The following is a 20,901-nucleotide window of genomic DNA, read 5'->3' as shown; positions in this document are numbered from 1 at the left end:
ATTATTCTCTGCTCTAAAGTTGTTCTGCTTTGACAAACACAGGGGAAAAACCTGTAACATAACTCATACCTAGAGTATAGAATGTCAACATGAAATGCAAAACTAATTAAGATAGCTTCACAGGAGATTGCAGAGCTTTCAAGACATTGACATGTTTTAGACAGGCATTTTGTACATTTGTATATACACAAACATGCAAACAGTATGGGATTCACAAAATGAAAATTGGCATCAATTATTAGCAGCAGTGGAAGAGAGCCCAAGACCTGCAGCTAAGTTCAAGTTTAACAACAGTAGATACTGTTGCAAAATAAAAAAAAAATCTCTCCTTCAAATAGTTAAAACAGACTTAAGATAAAGATGTGAAGAAAGCAAGCATTGCTTTTATCCGCTAATGAATGGAAAACTGACAAAAGCAGATTCTCCAGAGCACATTTGTTTCCTAACTCCTGCCGTGGTCAATCAGTATTACATACTGACACCAATGGAAAGATAAACATCTTTAAAAAGTTACTAGATACCTCATTTCCATTGACACTGAAGCAAACAGTGCTCTCTTTTCCCCTTTAACCCATCTAACTTGGCCAGACTTGCAGCAACAGTCTGCAGCCAGGGCAATTCATATGTAAATGCAAAGATGATTTGTTTAGTGTTTAGAGAACAACACACTTTAGCACACACAGCATCTCTGAGCTGCTAACATCACCTCTAACATGCACCGCTCTAAGTACAATTTGCACAGCTCAAGGAGCATAGATTGAAGTTTGAGCTTTTGATCCACACTCAGGCTCTTCAGAGAACTTCTCAAACCCTTGTGAGAAAGCTCAGTTCTTAGCAAAAAAAAAACCCCTCAAAGGTAGGTAGGGCCAACATCCAATCCTAGAGCAATATTCAAGGCTGAAATTGAGTTTCATTGTTTTTCATTGTCTATAGTTTAAATAACACTTGCACTTTTACACTGAATGAAATGCACACAGGACAGCTCTGTACCACAAAAAAATGGCCAAATCCTGAAGAGCATGTATTGCCCCTTGCTCCCTCACCCAAGCCCAAAATCAGGAAGAGATGCTGCTCCAAGCAGGTCTTTCCACAGCTGCAGAGAGGTAGAGCCACACATTCCACAATTGCTTCATTTACACTTATTTGATATTTCTGGCATTACCTAGTTTGGAAACAGCACCTGGCAGCATTATTCATGGTAGGAATAGGGATATATGTAACAGCTTTCTTGAAATACAGCAGAGCACTAAACATACTGGAGAAGGGGAAAGCTATTTAAGATGAAAAACACTGCTGGAACAAAAACATTGGTATAAGCAGCAATGTCAAAGCAATAACATTGATACAAGTTTCCATTTAGACTGGAAACTCAGAGGCACTAGAACAGCTTTCTAAGAGCTGAAAAGAGGAAAAACTATGATCTTAAAATGGAGTTTGTTCTGCTTAGGAAAGAGATTGTGTGATGTGACTTGGGGTGGGGGAGATGCAGACAGGATCCTTCACACCTAGAGTGGTCCCTTGTTAGCAGGGAGGAACCTGATGCTACATCAATTGCTTGTTTGACATATGCATGAATTTAGGACAGAGAGATGGGGGGATTTTTTTTTTTTTTGGGGGGGGGGAGGGATTGGGGGAGAAGAGGAGGGGGGAATCAATGTTTTTAAAGACAATTCATCAGTCTGTCAAGAATTTATTCAAGTAATGTTATTTACTTGATTTACAGGCAAGTCAAGTGACTCATAAGAATCAAGGTTTACAACAGAAGTGCTAACTAGCCCATGATTAGTGGTATGACCATCACAGCTCAAACAAATCACCAGAATCTAAGGTGAACCATGGCATGAAGGGGAGATACAGAAGGAGGGTTTATTTTGTGTTTGGTTTTGTTTTTTTGAATAGCTGTGGCCTCACCAAAAATCAGATAGGCCAAGAAAATTTTTTTAAAAATTTTAAGTTCTTTCCTTAATACCAGCAGGGAAGGAAGGTGCAAAGACAAGGAAGGCAACTCCCTCAGGAGAAAAAAAATAGAAGCATTTGGGTTGGTAGAAGGAATCTTTCAGCAGAAAAATATTTTGGTCCGTCTTCCACCACAACCTCTCCCCCTTCAAATTTGAGCTCTATTAGGATGAGGTCATGCTGGGGACCCTGTACTCATGACACTGTGGGGTGGTGAGACTGAAGAACAATTCCATCAGTGAAAGCATTCTGCCTACCAGGATGGATTCTCATAAACCAAGGTTTCTGCTTCTTGCCTTTAGTGAAAGGCTCTTTTCCTTCATCTAGATTTGAATGTGGTGCTCACCAGAGAAATTCAAGCTACTCCCAAGGACTGAAGTCTGTCCTTTCTAGAGGTGGAATAAACTGCTTAAATTCAAATACAGACTTAAAAGTTTGAAAAAAATGGAAATAAGAAAGTGCACAGCCATAACAGCCATCACTATCAAATGGGACTGTACCACCTTCCAAGGTTAGACTTCAGGACTGACAAGACTTCTAAACACCAGCCCTGGACCTGTATTTCAATGAAATTCCCTTCTGGGCATGTGCATCATTTGTAGGTGTGAGTGAAGTGCCTCAGAGCTGAGGTGCAGGGCTTAGCCACACAGAGAGGAATCTACTCCAGCTTCCTGCCAAATCAACAACAAATCTTCCCACTGTCAGGGAGCATCATGTTTCAAGAGCTCTAGGTCCCATGCTAGCACATCACATATATAACACAAGGAATTTCCACCAACTACAATGAAGGTCAAGAACAGCATGGTCCCATCAGCTCTGTTTTTAGCTCTCCTAACTATGCAGGACAGCTTTTCGTGAATCAAGTCCACACTACCGGTCTACAGGTCTGTTGCCATAGTTAAGTCTTTCCCTGAATCAAGGCAAAATACAGCAGCCTTAAAAATCTCACCAGGCTTACATAAATACTACTTAACCATGAAATATTTATGTTAATACACAGCATGAATAATTAAGCTTTTGATTTCTTTGAAGAATCTAAACTTATTCAATGTTACAGGTCCTAAGACTTGCATTATTTGGATAGTAGAAGAAATAACAAATAGTTTTACCTCTTAACCCTGCCTAATAAGCAGCTTTAAGAGAGCCAAAGTATAATGATTGCTATAATGGCAGTTTGCCTAAGCTAAGCATTAATGAAGTTATTATAAGAAAAAGGGCCTCTTGCAGATTTTTGTTTGTTTTGAGATTTATTCATTTCCCCCTCAAAAAAAAAACAAAAAAAAAAACAAAAAAAAAAAAAAAAACAGTTTTTCCTCTTCTCAGTGCAAATACCCTGCTCAGCTTTTCTTAAGCTTTCTTGCACTTGGCTTTGCTAGAGTCCCCACAATGAACAACTTAGGTTCTACTTACTCCTCCTCTCCCCCCCGCCCAATTTAGAACTGGCCAAACATTGTCCACAGGGGAAAGGGGACACAGCAGAGGACTGTGGGCAGAAATCTTAGCATGTTTCATGTTTTTTTCCTCCAGATTCCTGAATCCCAGTTTCCTATCACTAGACTCCCAGGTCTATTTTTCCTGACAAGAACAGAGCTAAAAATAAACATCAGATGAGCACTGCCCTGGGCTTGGCTAGCTACCAGAATCTCTTCCACAGACTTTCCCAAGCAGCACTCTGTATGCTGCCAGGGACATGGTTGTGGACACAGCCCAGTGGATTTGATGGTGCTCCTGACACAAGTGACCGCGGAGCTCTGGACTGTTTGTCTGACCACATAGAATCCATGACCAGGAAGTCTTCAGAGCAATAGCTGTTCACCTTCTGCCTTGCAGAGTTAATTGGTGCAACTTTCTCCCCGTCAACTTCTTTCCTCCACTGTTAACAGAATAGCAGCTATAAAATGGAATACTTTTATTTTATTTGATTTAACAGCTGGATTTAACTAGCTTGCCATCAGAAGTAAGTGGAATAAGAACACCTATGCTTCTATTTCCAGGAAGAGATGATCCACAATAACTATTATTCTTTACTGATAACAGTATTCTGACATCTCGGCTAGAACCAAAAGCAACACCTGTCTCGCCCAAAGGCGATGCACTAACTGAAGAGCCCCATATCCAACCTAGCATAGTGCTAAGGTGGGACACAGACCTCAACTCCCATGTTTCTCAGGACTCCTGCCTAATCCCTTGGGAATATATCCTTTTAGAACCACATTCTGAGCAGCAAAGCCCCCCACATCCCAGTGACAGGGCAGCAGAGAGGAGGCTGGCATCTAAAGCACACTGCAGAGAACCAGGGAACTCGAACATGTTTGCCTAAATCAGGCTCTAATAAACACTAGGCAAAGGGATTTGCATGGCATTTCGGATAGCTGACCATGGTCCTAATAAGAAAGGATGGTTAAAGATGCTCTAAGTATCTTTCTGAACAATGAAATACAACAAATAACATAATTGCTTATTTCATTTCACAGTAGCTGTGATCCTGGCTGTAAAACATTTACCCTCGATTAGACCCATCTAATCTACACAAAATCCATCTAAAGTGAGTTACAAGGAGTAGAGACCTGGTTTAGCTGATGAACTGAAGCAGTGGATTACATTCTGCAACTGTAATTGTGACAAATGATAAAATATTCTTGAACATAAGTTATTATGCATCAGCTTCCAAAGCTTCTCATTCTAGCTTAAAATATATAGGTCCTCCATGAATGTTTCACTCATCAGTTCACACACAAATCCTGGTGTAGATCTTCAAAGTCAAAGACTTCAGTAGTAACTACAATATTACATATTCATGTATAAATTAATGCAGTTCTTCCAATTTCTTTCTCTAAATAGTCATCTATTTGCTTTTAGATATTCAATTCAGAAACAATAGCTTTGTAGTGTATGGAAATGGATTTTTTATATAAAGCAATATATAGCAATCTAAGATCTTTTGGTTTTAATCTAATTCTGTCATTAAATCATATCTCACATTTTTGTTGCCATTAATATGATTTGGCAAGACTGTAACAGTTCTAATTTCTAGCTGATAAAAATCATACTGGGATGGGGCCCAGGTCTCCTTCTACTGTAGTTTTACATTAGTGTAACCACAACTTTCACTGGAATTAATCTTGCTCACCCTGCTGGGATATGGAGAAAAAGCAGAAAACCCCACAGCTCTGCTGTCTTCTGCTTATTACGCTTACAGTAGGAGTTTAATCCACAAATAAATATGCATGACCCAAGCTCCTGAAGGAGAATTATTCAATGTGGCCAAACAGTATCACAGGGAATTCCGTAGTAGTTCATCACTCCTAATCATTTTCACTGAAAAGTTAGGCTCATTTAAGATAAAGACAACTGCATACACCAGAAGTAGACAGTACACATTAGTATAAACACCAAGCAAGCCAGAACATCATTCCTATGAGTGCACTAAAACAACTCAGCAATATCATGCAGGAAATTACAAACTAGCTTGTCTGGACTCCAATATACTATTGATAATTACACACTTCAGTATGACACACAGATCTAGACAGTCTACAACTTTTCATTGATCTCTCAACACTTATGTTATTGGACAGAGTGATCCTACTCTTTTTGGAGCTGAGCAGAACACAGGCCCCATTTGGGTACTGTGGATGTTTCTGGCTGTGGTGTATGGCATCAAAACATCCTTCTAGGATAACTAGTGCCTGCTGGTGACAAAAGAGCAAGCTATTCTCCTCACAAGTGAGCCCATATCCAATCTACACACAACATTCTGATACTATATAGCACACCACCCATCCTTCCACACGCTAAGTTCAGGGGAAGTCATGAGCAAGAAGATTAGATCTCAAAACTCACATGGCTTTTTTCCTTTGCTATCAGTGATTTTCTGCCACATGGGGTTTTTCTGCTCCCCACTGTAGAAGCACATCAGTTGAAAAACCAGATGATCACAGTAGTAGTACAGTACTGTGTAGTACTACTACAGCTTAGTAGTGCACTAAGCTGTTTCCCAGTACCTAGACTGTGTTCTGTCCTATGCAATTATTACAAAGGGCTCTGCAAGTCTTATTTCAGTTGGCTCATTCAATCCTCTACACTTGAGGGAAAGTGTTCACCTTTATTTTCATTTCAAAGGTCCTACTGCAGCAGGGTTAATGAAGAGAAAGTTATTGCAGATTAAGGCATACTCATCTGTGTAATTCCCTTAATTATATTGCAGAACAATATAAGGATAGAACAACTAATGTTTATTTAATTGCACCTCTTCACCAAGCGATTAAAAACTGCAGCACATCTGATCTCAAGATCATAAAACAGAGAGAGACAAGAACAAAAGCAAGATCTCCCAACTCGATACCTCTTCTCTGGTCCCCTGCTCTAACTACTAAACAGTATCCACTCCTCAAGCTGCCACAAAACACAGAAAACCAACACCAATGTCAACTATTAACTAAAAAGCACTTAGAACACAGGCTAGAAAAAGGGAGGCTTTCAGCATCAATCTTAAACGCACTTTAAATCAGTGCGTTAGATATGTAATAAGTTTGACAGACTTGTACACAAGGATAGGCAAGAGCAGCAGGATAACTTTGTAATGACTACAGCAAATAGGAACTTAAAGATTCAAATAGCATCTTTGAACTCAGTTTTAATTTACTCCTTGTTGCTGAGCTATTTAATATGTCTTGTAGATTTTACTTTTGGCTTCACAGGAACATTAGGTTGATAAAGTATTTAGTGATCAGAACAAGATAGTGATATTATGCACTAAACTCCAAAATATTCAGAATGCTACCTGCTGCTATCCCCTTTATAGTTATTTAAGTGTCTTAATGAAATCCCATCTGGCAGTGATGTGAAAATATGGATGGATTTATGCATAACATAGAAATAGTCCATTTAATTAGCAGCTGAAATGTTTAATGGCTAATATTAATTTCACTGTTTAACACAGTCAGACTTTTCTCAGGCAGTTGTTGTGCTTGGGATTCATTCGATCTGAAATGCTTAAACAATGCTGAACTTCAGATGCAGCTACACAGTTAGGAAGTCAGAATTATGACTGAGTCAGATGCAATTTCTAAATGTGTTTCAATCTGAAAATGTTAAAAAAAATAAGCCACCCCATGTCCACCCCAGCCTGTAACAAGTAGGGGATGCAACAGTCCAAGATTACAGCTGTTTCCAAGGTGAAATGTATTTCTCATTCCAAAGGCTGATTACCATACTCCCTGAAGCATAAAGATTGAGAGATTGTGTAATTACCACCCTAGCCATTATTACCAACCATGCTATTCGAGTTCAACTCTGTCTCCTAAAAAAGGTCACTTGCACATAACAGTAATGCTTCAAATGACACGGCACCACTTACATACTCTGAAGGCAATCAACTCATTATCAGCATTTGCAAGGTGCTTCCCAGAAAAGGGCTGTAAGAACAGTTCTTTGCTTTCCAAAATTTTAGCAACAGAGAACGGGGCAAGCAGAAGTCTGGCATTTGCAGAAACATTGGCTGTCAGCCTGAGTACCCACAGCCACAAATAAGCTTTTCATTTTCTTCTTGGAATAAAGCCTGCCAAAAATCTCTCCAGTTTACAGTGAGGATCAGCAAGGGATAAGCATCCCCATTTTCAGGCTTTTCCTGAGCAGGGCTTTCAAAGATGCCCATCTTCTGCTGCAAAGCCGGACTTGCACGCAGCTGCCAGAAGGACTTGCCTTGCTTTTCATGCTCATACAAACTTCACTTTCTAAACACATCAAGAGGAAACCTTCACTTGCCTGTACTGCCAACACCCTGAAATCTCTTCTATGCAGTCCTGAGAAAATACCAAAAATGAAGGTTTCCATCTCTGAAAACGCAAAGCACATATTTGGCAGCTAACACAAAGATAATTTTACACTCTAGTCACTAATCTGCAAAGTGTAAACCCTGCACTCCCCAAATCATTACATGATGATTTCTCAGCAAACATAAGACCAGCTCTACTCCACATGCACACACACACAAAAAAAAACTTTTGTTGCATGCAGCATATTGATTTTCTATTGAAGTGAAACTAACACCACACCTAGCTGCCCTGCATGTGCTTTTACATTGCAGAGCTTTTAAAGCAGTAAAATGTCATAACAGATGAGGAGGTAACTGTGACAAGTTCTCAAGGGCAGAAAAATATTAGCAACACCTGCTGCATTTTCCATTTGCTCTGAAGCACACTGAAAAAAAATAGAACTTTATATAGTCAATACTTTGTAATTTATGACTGTCATTGGTTTCTTCCTGGAAAAGTGTTCACATGTGTGTATTTCTATACAATGAAGAGTATAAATTGAATCCGTTCTGGAAAATACAGAGGGCTTTAGTATAACATGCAGCTTTCTTTCACCTGCCTATTCCTCTATTTCAATGTTCACCTACAAGCGCTGACCAGGATTCCAACAAATGAGCCTTCCCAGGCTTTAGAAGAGAGAGGAAGTAGGAAATGGAAAAGTTAATGGAGAGGTTCTTCTGATCTAGGATAACACAGGAGGAAAAAAGGAAGAAATTGGCCTCGAGGTTTGTAGTGATGGACAGGTTCTGCTCCTGTTTGACACATGGCTTTGCTAATGAGCCACAAGATAGGTTTCACCTGTCTTACCACCTAAACATTCATTCTGCCTCTCACACAGTGAAGGTACAGCAGTGCCGAGGTCTGAGCCTATCCGCACACACAGCACATCAAGAAGAGCGGCAACAGCAGCTGCGCTCTCTGCCACTTACAGCATCTAACACCCAGTTCCCAGCTCAGCCAAAACTACCAGTCAGACTGATCCCCAGATTAATTTATTCAAATCCATACCTAAAAGTAGGAACAAGTTCCCTGTTGTCCACACAGAGATGTGAAAAAAAACTTTATTGTTAGAACAAGCTTGAACATAGATCACAAAAAGCAGCAGACGGGCAATATACTGTATGAGAAGAGATTTAGGAAGAAGCTGTGGACTATGTCAATGGCGCATTTTGCTATGGAAGAAAGGAGATTTTATTCTGTACATTACATTTTGTTCTTAAATATCTGATGTCTCTGCTGCAATCCTTCACTAGAAGTGTTAGGACCAACACACAAAAAAGTAGAAGTTAAAAATAAATAGCAAGGCCATGTTTAAGAAAGGAAAGACCATTAATATAAAATGGAACACACCAGCTCTCCCGAGGCCAAATTTCCCTAGGGGCTTTAAATGGGGTGTCAGTGGTATACTGCTGCCACAGGAGAGCAACAAAAACAGATTTTGCCAATGGAGGGAGCCTCCACTATAGCCTTAATTTATACATTGCTACCAACAGGACATGTAAAAACATTTGCTATGGGGATGGACCTTTTCTGTTTTCTACAGAAGACAGCTGGTTTTCCAAGACACACTCCGATTTTTTCTTTTTCCTTTTTTTTTTTTAAATCAAACTAGGCAGCACAAGAAAGCAGGCTCAAGCATTTAACTAGAAAGGGAATGTGTCAGTCATAAAATCCCACTGCAGACATGCTTGGGGAGCCAGATACCACCTCTCCACATCCCATCCTACAGCCAGGCTGTTGACCACAACCACTAGCACCACCAGAAATAGCACACCCATCCCAGGCCACATCCTGAGACCACAATAAAACTTCCTACTGTAACACCAGGGCATAGCACAGACACTCCTGCAAGGTGAGAGCAGCACTGGGGACATGCATCATACCTCCCACTCAGCCTAGACTAGCACCAGCCCTCACACAAGGAGGCACTTGGAGCATTTCTCCATAACCAGTCTCCCACCACAGCAGGAGCAATGCAGGGACACACAGCCCCAGTGCTGCAACAGCACCCACTGTCTCCAGCCAGCACCACTCACATACCAGCTCAGTGACATCCCCAGGTGCCACCCAGTCCCTCAGGATGGGAAGCAGCACCAGGGTTGGCAGGCCAGCCTGGCTTGGCACCATATTGGGATCACTCCCCTTACCTGAGTACCGTTTCTCCCATGGCTTAGCCTTAGCACTCTCTCACTCTTAGCTGCAGTTCTCTTAGAGACTCCCTTAGAGTCATTTTGCACAGCACCACCCCCAGACACTCCCTACATTCAACTGAGGAACAACCACCTTTCAAGAGGGAGATTTAAGCTCATGGCTAAGAGTGGCACCGCCCCTGACAGGTGAAGCCCATCAGCTGGCCACTCTGGCTCTTTGCAGCTGTGAACTGAGTGCCTGCATCACCCTCCTACCCAACACTGCTTCAGGGAGCTGGTCTGGGTGCTCTGAGGACACTGCCAAACCAGAACTGTCCTTCAGCAGTGTTTGATAAAAAACAGTTAATTTCATTTACAATTAAATCACTGGTGGGGTAATAGAGGGGAAATATTCTCTTGAAATCTAGCTATGAATTACTAAAAGTCCCCAAATTTCCTTGAAGAAGTTAACTCCCCACTTTGATCCCATCAAGCTCTGCTGCTTCTGAGTGGCTGAGGCTTATCTCCAATTCCAGGAGACTTGCTAGCATCAGCAGGAAACTGCTTAAAGTCAGTAAGAGCCCTAACACAGTGCAGGTCCAACTTACAGCACAAATCCATGTGGTGCTGTGCTTGCTCTGGAGCTCCTGAAACTCATTTTTCAGCTCTTGCCAGAGAAGCTCAGAGGAAGTTGCTGGCCCAAGCCAGACCTGGTGGCACAGCGGAGTGCGAGGATGCTGCAAGGTGATGCCTCAGGCCTTGCTTCATCCTCTAGCAGCCACCACCTCTGCCCTGGTGCCAAACCCTATCCATCACCCACCCATCCAGCAGCTCCTGGGCAAAGACAGAGGCACCAGAAAAATCAGGGAGCAAAGAGGGGAATGCAATGACTGTCCCTGAGAGAGGGTAAGAGTCATACCTAGATGCATAGAAGCACACAGAAAAAAATACAAGCTTGTGTTCAAACTGAGTGACAGTGTGTTGCAGTATTTCAAAAGCATGAGAAAGTGAAATGCTCATTCCTATTGCATTTCTCTTAACACTCATAAAAAACCCCCCAAAAATCTTACCAAACTTTCATATTAACTGCAAATACAACTGTGCATCTACTATTTTCAGAAATGCCGTATGATTTTCTGTAGTTTTCTTTAGTATTTATCTTTTGCTTGTTTTCATGATCATGCACGCACTTTTTATTGTATTTTACTATTTACAACTTCCGTTTACTCAAACAGATTTTAAGGCAAAAATCTTTTCATTTAATAGCTCCTCTAAATAAGGCTTAAATAAGCCATAGAATTGTTTCTGAAAGTTGAGAAAATCTCCTAGGATGTTGTAGGTCAGTGTGGAAGCCGTAAGCTCTGGGCAAGGCAGGACGGGAAGTGCCCCTGGCCGTTTCCCTCTGCTTGTGCGACAGAGGCGTTTGCAGCCAGAAACTGCTCCCTGCAAGAGAGCAGTCACTTCGGCACTCTAGCTCTGTGGCCTTCTGCCATAAAACTCTCTGGGTCATTTTTTATATTGACAGGTTCATTAACTTCATCATCTTGGCCAGATCCTGGTTGGAGCAAGTACAGTCCCTTCAAACATTCCTCTCCTATTTCAACCACAGGTGTCATTTCTTAATTTCTTTCCTACAAATTGCTTTGCTTCCTTCCTCTCTCTTTTCTTCCCTTTAATTGAAAAATAGCTGCCATTTTCACCCCAGATATGGCTGTATTTTGGTGCCACATTAATACCACTATCCTATGCACTTACCAAAAGCACTGGAAACCTACCTCAAGGCCAACCAACCTGCTTATAATTTAGAAAACAACACATTTTGCAGCCTACTTCCAGGGAAATTTGGAAGTCTTGTTCACAGCAGAGAAGCATAATGCAGAAGGAAAGACATCAAGATTCATTAAATGTTTTACCTATAAAATATTCTGCATATGGAAAATATGGTGTGCTTCAACTGGAAAGATTTATAATATGGTTTGATGGCTCAGCCTATTTCAGAGGCAATCTCAGAAAGCAGTGACTGTACGGTCTTTGCCACTAATCTAAAAGACATTCAAGTTTCCCTGGACTCTTAGAAGTTATTATTTGAGTTAAAAACCTTATCGGGAAACCATGCTTGGGAAATCACATAGAAACATATTTCAATTAATGGTTGAGAACCATTCTTTCTTCTTTGGAAACTGACCCCATACTGCAAACTATATCTCTGCTGTACAGTGCATTACTTCTAGCATATGAATAATGGATATTATAAACAAGCATAACAGAATGAAAATTCAGTTAACAATATTACGGACCTTCCATTCACAAATGTAGTTCACGAGTGATTCAAATTTTATGGCTCTTACCACCAACAACTAAATTTGCATATCTCATCACAGAATTCTTGCAAAAACTCATTCTGCATTTTTGATCTCTGTGCTTTTATGGTAAGAAATATTGCATTAGGCACAGTAATTTATATTTTTCCAATAAAACTCTAAATGCATGTGCAGGTGCTCTTTATAAACTGGCTTCAAAACAAATATATTAGGACAAATATTGATTTCTAAATAGTCTCCACGAGCGAGATTTTATGCTTGCTGTTGAATTATAGAAACCCTGTCCTTTAGAGCTGTAGCTTATCTCCCAGCTACTATACTTCATGGCAAGTACGTAAATAAATAACATTGTCTCACTTCTGACAGTTCAATTCACTCAGTTCCACGTGGCTGTAGTAGCAGGTATGAGTCAGTGCAAAGATTCTGCAAGAATACTACTCTGACGGATACTTTTGGATCTGCAGCTGTCATAAAGACAGTTTGCAGCATATCACATCACTGAGCATTGCAGGATTCACAATAGAAGCAGCAGACGAAACAAAGTGCAGTGCCTCTTAGAAAAAACTCACATAACCTTGCAATCAATACCATGCTTCCTTGCATCAATAACTTACCTTCTTTATGTCTTTTCCCTATGTCCAGGTTTTCCAGGATGAGGTAGGAATTAAACTCTTACAACACAATTACACATAGGAGCTTTGTACATTTCAGTTGTTGTGTTTCTATGTTTATTTTAAAGCATTTTTTAATTTTACAAGTCCATGTTTCTTCATTGTGGGCTTGAGGCAATGCAATGAACAAGATGTTACACGCTGCATCTGTTAGAGTGAGATAACCACGTACCAGTAAGATGCAAACACTCCTTGGTTTTCATGTGATAGTTTTCATATGTTTATTTTTATGGTGCAATGAAGTAATGCTTCTCTTTCATAAGAAGAGAGGACAAGAGGTATTTTTGTGTTGCTTCCCAGGAAGTATAACATCTCTGGCTTTCAAGACTGACCACTGAGAACCCCTGAGTTCTGCTGCACAGTAGTGCCACTAACGCCAGAAGGAAATGGAGTAGTCACTGCATTTCAAATGAAAATTGGACATGCCTGAATTATAGAAGAAATTTTAATTAAATGAAAGGCAGTATTTCTTGGTGGACAGTTTAATAGAAGATGCCAGATTTCTTTCAAACAGAAAGATCTGCTCCCCTGATAAGTAATTTACTAGTTTAGGATGTGTTCACGCTGTTCTTAACTAGACATAGCTCTCTCTTAAGACCTTACTGATGATTTAATAACTCTAGCCCAGTTTCACCTTCAGAAGTATTTGTGATATTCATTTATAGAACATAACACAAATTGGTAATAATCCCAAATTGGAAATATTATCTCATTAGCAGCACAACTGATGTTGTCTGCTTTTTAAAATATAAAAGCAGCCATACCATTTTTTTTGCAGAACCTCTGCTGGGACAGGGCAAGAGATAACTGAAAAAACGGGTACAGGTAGCATCCCATGAGCTGATGGCTAAATAGGACAGACACATGAAAGGCAAGGAGAGCCTGAAGGGCTCACACAGCAAAGAGACCAATTGCAGTTTGGAGCAAGTTTCTTCCCTGACAAATAAGGCTGTAGTGCATATAGGTGGACACGAGAAAAACCCATAAATCTGAAGTGACATTCCAGATGCACTGGGTATTTCCGTTCCCCTGCAGCTAAGGTATGGATGAATTCAGTCTCTATTTTTAATCACTTCTATTTGTCAATTCTATCTGCTCAGTGGTATTCACCAAAATCCAAGCTGTTGTTTCATAGATTTATTAAAAAAATAATAATGTCAGAGTGGGGAAAAAAAGTAAGCAGTCCAATGGCAGATTTATTACAGTTTTGGCAGGTAAAAGGAATGAATCTACTTTAGGAACAAAAAATAACCATAGAGAAGTATACTGAAGAATTCTTAATCGAATGATAAAATGGAAACAGCATATGCAATATATATTTTTATATAAATATACTGGTTACATTCTCCTTAAATAGATTATACAACATTCATTAGTATTATTCAAAAGTATTTTTTCGTGGCAAGAGATTCATCTTCCTTTACAGCAATATAGTCTCTCCATAAGTTAATATCCACTATAACAATTTCAGGATTTGGGTCTAGAATCAGTATTCAACGCCATCAGGTTAAATCCAGAGTGAGTGATTTAAAACTGGTTTATAGGAGATCTCAGTGCTACTTCTAAGACTTAAGGCCAGACCTGCAACAGGTAGAATTGGCAGAGTGCTGGTTAGGCTCTGGGATCTCCTTCAAAACTCAAATTTAGATTAAAGCTGGATTCCCATGGGGAAAAACACTGACTCTGCTCAGGATCCCCAGTTTAAGACACACTTCTCTTTTTCTGTAAACAAATGTTAACAAAATAAACTCTCTATACCCTGTTAACCATTTCTGAACATAAAAACAAGGAGTTACTTGGGTTATTCTTAACAGAATTCGTACAAAATCATGCTAGTCTAAGCACCATCAGTATCAAAGTGCTAGCAAATGGCACAGTGTTTTCTGTGTGAAGCCGAATTCCCTGCTTTTTATGTTTCATATTGCAAATCTCAGCTCCAGCAGAACGTTGCTCAAGACTCCAACCATGACAGCCAATCATCCAAGCTCCATGTTTGCTCTCGGGCAGCCTTATCTTCCACCGAGATGCCCAAAGTGCTTCTGAACTGGCTGCCCTACAACAAGCTTCTGTGTTGTCAAAGAGCCCAGAGCCTGTCGCAGGACCCATCCCACCCTCCCAGGCCAGTGGCAGGGTCTGCACTTGCAGGGAGCTGCTTGGGCCCACCACTCCAGTTCAGCAGGCACTTAGCATGTCCCCTGCAAAGATATTGGCACAATCCAGGCTCAAACCCCACAGCAGAAGATGAGCAAATCCCCCATCACATAGCGCAGTTCAGTTCAGCAGTGACTCTCCCTGACCCTTCAAGGGGATGCCCTATCATGCTCCCATAGCACAGGCTTGTGCGGCTGTTCCTGTTTCCACCGGGATTTAGCAGAGACCCCATAATTCGCCTGTTTGGGACCTATTTGGCTTATTCAGTTTGGTTCAAATGCTGACTGGCTGTTACTTTGGAGTCTGAATAACGCATAGTGCAAATTCAAGCTTAAAGAGAAGAAAAAAAGACCACATTACCTTAATTGAACATTCAGTTAAAAAGACAGGATCCATGAGATGAAACCCCAGTCATGGGGGAATTTGAGAGATTTGGCAAATCTGTAAAGGATTCTTCATGATTGTCTTCAAGGAGCATATTTGGTTTGGCTTGGTGCTAGACACTTAAAATTACTTGCTAATGTGATTCTACCTAACAGTATTGTGGCTAATTGCAAACTAGTTTGAACACTAGTCACAGCACATAAGGACACCTCCCTGGCACTACTGAAAAAACCTCCCGGCAGTTATGGATTCCTTAGTGGTTTTTATATCCAAGTTTATCCTGAATTGTTTTTGTTTGCACAGAATGGCATGAATTCATCCGGGCTGATTTTGCTGGAAGGGAAGCGGACCACATTATTTGTGAGGGTCAAGATACCTTTATTTGGCCATGCTCAGGAAGATTAAGAGGGCAAAACAGAACTCAGTGTGATTCCTATTATGGGATGCTGGCTGCAGTACGTTTTAAAACAATAATCATTTGAAGTGGCTGAGATGTTCACTCTTGAAAATGTGCAGCAACAACGTGCCAGGGCATCCTGTTAACAGAGAGACCCACAAGCATTGCAGAAACCTTTGCCACATGGCAGCACATACCCTGTAACCCTCATTAAAGCAATATGCCACACAGTATTTCTTGGCCCAATCCGTAAAGGGACTTAATTTCTCTCAACTCTTTTCCCCCTCAGAATTCAGCAGAAGGGAGCACAGCTCTTGCTGCTCTCCTCGGCTGAGTGCCTTGCCATGCCAGCACCGAGCCAGTTTTGCTGACTTGAACGTAGCATTGCAGCAGGGTAGTTTTGCCTCTTCACTTAAGGGGTCTGCTTCAAAGCAGGGTATACTCATTTAAAGCCATAAGGAGATGAATTCACAATGAAGCTAAGGAGGGGAAAAAAGTCATATTTACAAATGGCAACACCTCCATCCCATCCAAGAAACAGCCTTATCTCTGCCCATGTGCTTATGTTCCTAATATGACCCTGGCCTACCCAGCACTTCGAGACATTGTTTGCAATGACAAAGATAGCAAAGACAAGGCTTTTACTGAGAAGTGATACGTGGATATGCTCAGATAGTTTTCCTCACCCAACTCCATGAATTAGTTACAGTTTTGTACAGAAGTAAAATGGAAAAAAAATCTCCAGACTTTTTTTCCTTCCATCAAATTCATGCTATGTGGTAGACAAATGGAAAGATATTTGGAATAAACACTTCCTTCCCCTTATGCTTTTGTCTGCAAGTGTAAATATTATTGGAATTTAGTTTTCCTCTGTTCATTTATTAAAAGTCTGCATCTGCATTAAACAGATGGGCCTTTGCTACGTTCATTTTTTTTATGACGTTCATGTAGCAGGGACTTCTGAAAGATATTTGGAATGAATGCTAGCCATTACAGAATACTGCCTAAATTAGAATCAGGCTCCGAGTATCCTCCTGTGATTCGATTATGTCATGTGTTGTACTCTTATTCATGGCCTGGGAAGGAGAGTGCAAGGCTACTTAATATCTGTATAGATTCAATTAAAATGAGTGCATCAGACACTCACTAGGTCTGGCTTTTGCCTGCCTCACATCTACTACAGGCTAGCTACTAAACCTTAATAGGAAAAGATAAAAAAGAAAAAGTAAAAAAAGAAGAAATACACACAGTGGAAGTCATCATGCCCATATATATGCCTGCAGACTAATATTGTTACTAACCTATGCAAAAAGGTACAAAGCCATGCAGTTTACACTTTGATCCCTATAGTCTGGGTTACGTTAATGCTAAACAAGTAGAATTAAGAGGGAGGACGGAAAGATCTGTCTGTAATACATGGTGATTTTGCCTGCTCTTGTAGCTTGCATTTCAAGCATTACTGCACTTCTCCATGCACTCTGAATGCTTCCCTTTTCAGAGGGTATTGGCATGCTTGTGGCAAAAGCAACCAAACCAAACAGGCACATGGTGAAAGACGGCATAGGAAAAAAAAAAGATAAAGGTTAGTTGTTTTCATTCTGCAAATCTCAGAGTCTTAAAGTCATGGTGATAAGTTGCAGACTCCTTTCCTTGTATGAGAAGATGCTGGCAGTTTGAGGCCCAGCAACATCAGCTGTGAAATGCACACATAGAAAGGCTCTCACATATACAACTGTAACCCAGAATAAATAGCGCTGTTCTGACTTATAAAGGTATTTCAGCCTGATTGTTGTTGTTTGTTATGGCTGGAGATGGTTTGCTTTTCATCCCTTCTGTCCCAACCTTCGACACATCAATGAACAGCAACCTTGGAGTCCGGAGCGTCAGTAGTATCCTTTTGTACTCCTTTCGGAAATTCTGGTTAAGAAGCCCATAGATCACTGCATTGAGGCAGCTGTTAAAATAGGCCATAAAATAGCTCACGACAAAAAGCCATTCTGGAATGTGTGGCTGTACTTTTGAAGGACTAATTGAAACAGCAAGACCAATAAAGTTTAACGGTCCCCAGCATACAGCAAAAAGGACAAAAACCACAAACATAGTCAAAAAATTCCGGATGTCAGCTGCTCTGAGCTTCTGCTTGCAGTCTTGTCTCACCCGGTGTTTGACTTGAATCACCAAAATCCAGATCCGTAAGTAGCAGAACGTCACAATGGACAGTGGGACAATGAAATGAACCACCACTACTGTGATGGTGTACGACGTACTCACTGTCTGGGCAAAGGTGCAGGAGTAAATCCGGGGGTCATACTGCAAGGAGCCAACAAAGAGATTTGGCACAATTGCCACCACCGTCAGTATCCATGTCAGACAGAGATAGCAGCAGGTGTTCTTCAGGTTGAAGAGCTTATCGTACCGCAGGCTGTGGCAGATGTAGCAGTAGCGGTTGATTGCGATTGCAGTGATGTTGAAAATGGACCCGATGACACTTAAGCCCATCAGGAACCCACTAATCTGGCAATGAACATTTCCCATTGTCCATCCATTATGGAAAATGGCACTCAAGATCAGAGGATATGGATACACCGCAACTACAAGGTCTGCAACAGACAAACTGACGACAAAGATATTGCCTACAAAAAAGGAGAAGAGACCATGAGATGTTAGCGTAGGTCTGGACAGACAGCTTCCAAATCAGAACTCCTGTTCAGGCCTTACTCTGCTCAAAGGCTTTGCTCTACCCTCCATTGGGAGTGGGAAACCCTAGAAAAGATGACCTTGCTGTGCTAGTGACAGCAAAGGAAAGTAACTAGGCATCATAGCCTGGATATTCTTTCTTAAAAAAAATCTAGAAGCTTACTCAGCTCTAGTCCTGATTCAGGTTCCTAAGTTGCTATGAGACGTATAAGAGTGAATGATTTAGCTTTCCTTGCTTTGCAGCCAGCGCTACTGTAGTTACCAGACAGCCACACAGTATTTGCTGTCCTGTGGGGAACTTTATTCATTTAAATACTATATAGGACACAACACTTTCCACAATATCATATAGCAACACTTTACATAAGTGTTGTCCATCACAGGCAGGTTACGATTTTAGTGGTTTATTGTTGCACTGACTGCAGTTACATGGGACAGGTCTTTTTTGCTCTCCTTCACAGGCACACCTACACCAGAATTCTGCAGTGCTCCTGCAAAGATGCCACAGAGCAGCCAGCCCATATGTGCTCATCTTATTCAGTGTGTTTTCCTAATCCTTTAGTATTAAAGTGGATGTCCAATGCAATATGAAAGGTCAATCACTCCTACACTGTCTGGGCCTGGGCAGGGAATATGATTAATAAGCTGCTGTCAGCTATCTCTGCAGGCTGCCCATTTAGGCTTTAAAAATAAGAGACTTGAGAGTTTGTGCAAATATGAAATAATTTAAGCCTTGCTGGATTGGAAATGACACATTTTATAGAGCAGTACCTGTCAATTACACTGCTTGGAGTAAAAGTGGGGCGCCTCCAATAAGCTTGGCAACCAGTGATTTTCTACAGTGGTTGCCAAACACTGGAGGGGTTGCAAAGCTTAAAAGCACTGCCTGCAGAAGCAAGCAACATCTCCAAACCATTGAGAGGTGTGAAATGAACTCTTCCGGTGTTGGAAGTTGTTCCTGGATAATATACATAAAAATCCTCCAAAAGAGATCAAAAGCCAGGCCTCCATCCAGAGAATAGGCAGCTATTTAGAATAATGTCTTGCTCCCTGACTCTCTCTTGCTGATTCTAGATTATTTTCCTATTTGTTTGCAGAACAGAGAAGCAAATAGTGCCTCCATAGCCAAATCCTGTTGCACCCCTCTCTGCTATGCCTCCCAGCTCCTCCCTGCACAGATACCGTGTTTATAGGAACATGGGAGCCAGACACCCATGGATCCGCTTAGCTGGATGATCTTGTTCTTTAGGACTACTAAGGCACAACTAGTATTGTCCTCTGTACCAAGACTGCTCTGAGTGAAAATGTGAAAACCAGAGACCTCACAGTGATCTCTTTTCTTCTTGCAGAAATTTCCATCCATCTGCTCCAAGGACACACTGAACGAAGAGAGCAGAGGTTACTCCAAGCAGCAGATCCAAGGCAAAGAATCTGGCTTTTGCCAGGGGAAACATGAAGGAAACATGCTTCTTTGCTGGTGGGAACTTTGCATTTTCCAGCATCTGAACAACTTCTCATACAACACACTCACACAAGTTACAGTATCAGCTCTTTGGAATGGGACTCTGCCAGTTTGCTACACCTGTAAAGGACTCAGGAGACCTAATATGAGGAAGGCAAGGAGATGGCAAAAGCAGCCAGGAGCTATTCTTCCACACTGCTCCTGAGCAACCATAGTTATTGCTCATTTTCTGAATTTGGTGTATTTTTAGGTAGGGAAAAAACCCTTCCGGTCAGTTTGCCAATCACAGGAATACATTAAAAAAATGGAACTTGAGGTCTTTGGGGAGCTGTACACAGCAGGCATGACTACAGGTCCAGTTACAATGCTAAATGGGATATTTGTCAGAATTTAACTTTCTGGAGAACAAATTGTCATTTTACGAGGAACTTAGCAAAACAGTTAAGAGGACAGCACACTAGAAAGAAAGTGGCTCTTCTTCCTATCTCCGGTACCTCAATGTATGTCTGCAGTATCAGGAAGGAGATACGATGAGAGTACCTGGAGAGGACATGCTTAATACATTTAACCACATGCTGTGGTCAACATCCCAGCCCGCTGATCCAGTTTGTACAATCTCTTCAAACCCTCATGCCTTGCTATCAGAAAACACTAAAAAGAGGTCTTTCTCTGAGATAGCCATGATGAGACTCTCTGAGATTTAAGTTCATCCAGGTCATTGGCTTCAGTAATTGGAATATATGCCCAAAGGCTGTCAGAAATGGACACAGTCCACTCATTGCTATGTTTGTTCCCCTCAAAAATTGTCAGGACAAGTCAGCAGCTCATATCAACCTTCTCCACGCTGATTGGGAAACAATCTAGACTCAAGAATAGGCCATGGTAGCATAGAGCTGAGACAGGGGACACAAGATATC

At 41.1% G+C, this 20,901-nt stretch overlaps 1 protein-coding gene across 2 annotated transcripts in view; it reads right to left on the bottom strand.

Moving 5' to 3' along the window:
- The window catches only part of GPR50 (G protein-coupled receptor 50), a 153,305-nt gene that overhangs the window by 86,561 nt on the left and 45,843 nt on the right, over nucleotides 1–20,901 (bottom strand). The window contains exon 2 of one of the 2 annotated variants that reach the window (XM_062584508.1): nucleotides 16,025–18,458. The exons of the other annotated variant lie outside the window; for it this stretch is intronic. Within the exon in view, the coding sequence (XP_062440492.1) occupies nucleotides 17,590–18,458 (869 nt within the window). The 3' untranslated portion in view covers nucleotides 16,025–17,589. Of the gene's footprint in view, nucleotides 1–16,024; nucleotides 18,459–20,901 lie in introns of those variants that run through there. 2 annotated transcript variants of the gene reach the window in all.

Source organism: Rhea pennata, chromosome 11, assembly GCF_028389875.1.
Source record: "Rhea pennata isolate bPtePen1 chromosome 11, bPtePen1.pri, whole genome shotgun sequence".
NCBI classification, from domain to species: domain Eukaryota; kingdom Metazoa; phylum Chordata; class Aves; order Rheiformes; family Rheidae; genus Rhea; species Rhea pennata.
The sequence above is the reverse complement of the archived record's forward strand: the minus strand, read 5'-3'. Positions and strand labels throughout refer to the sequence as shown.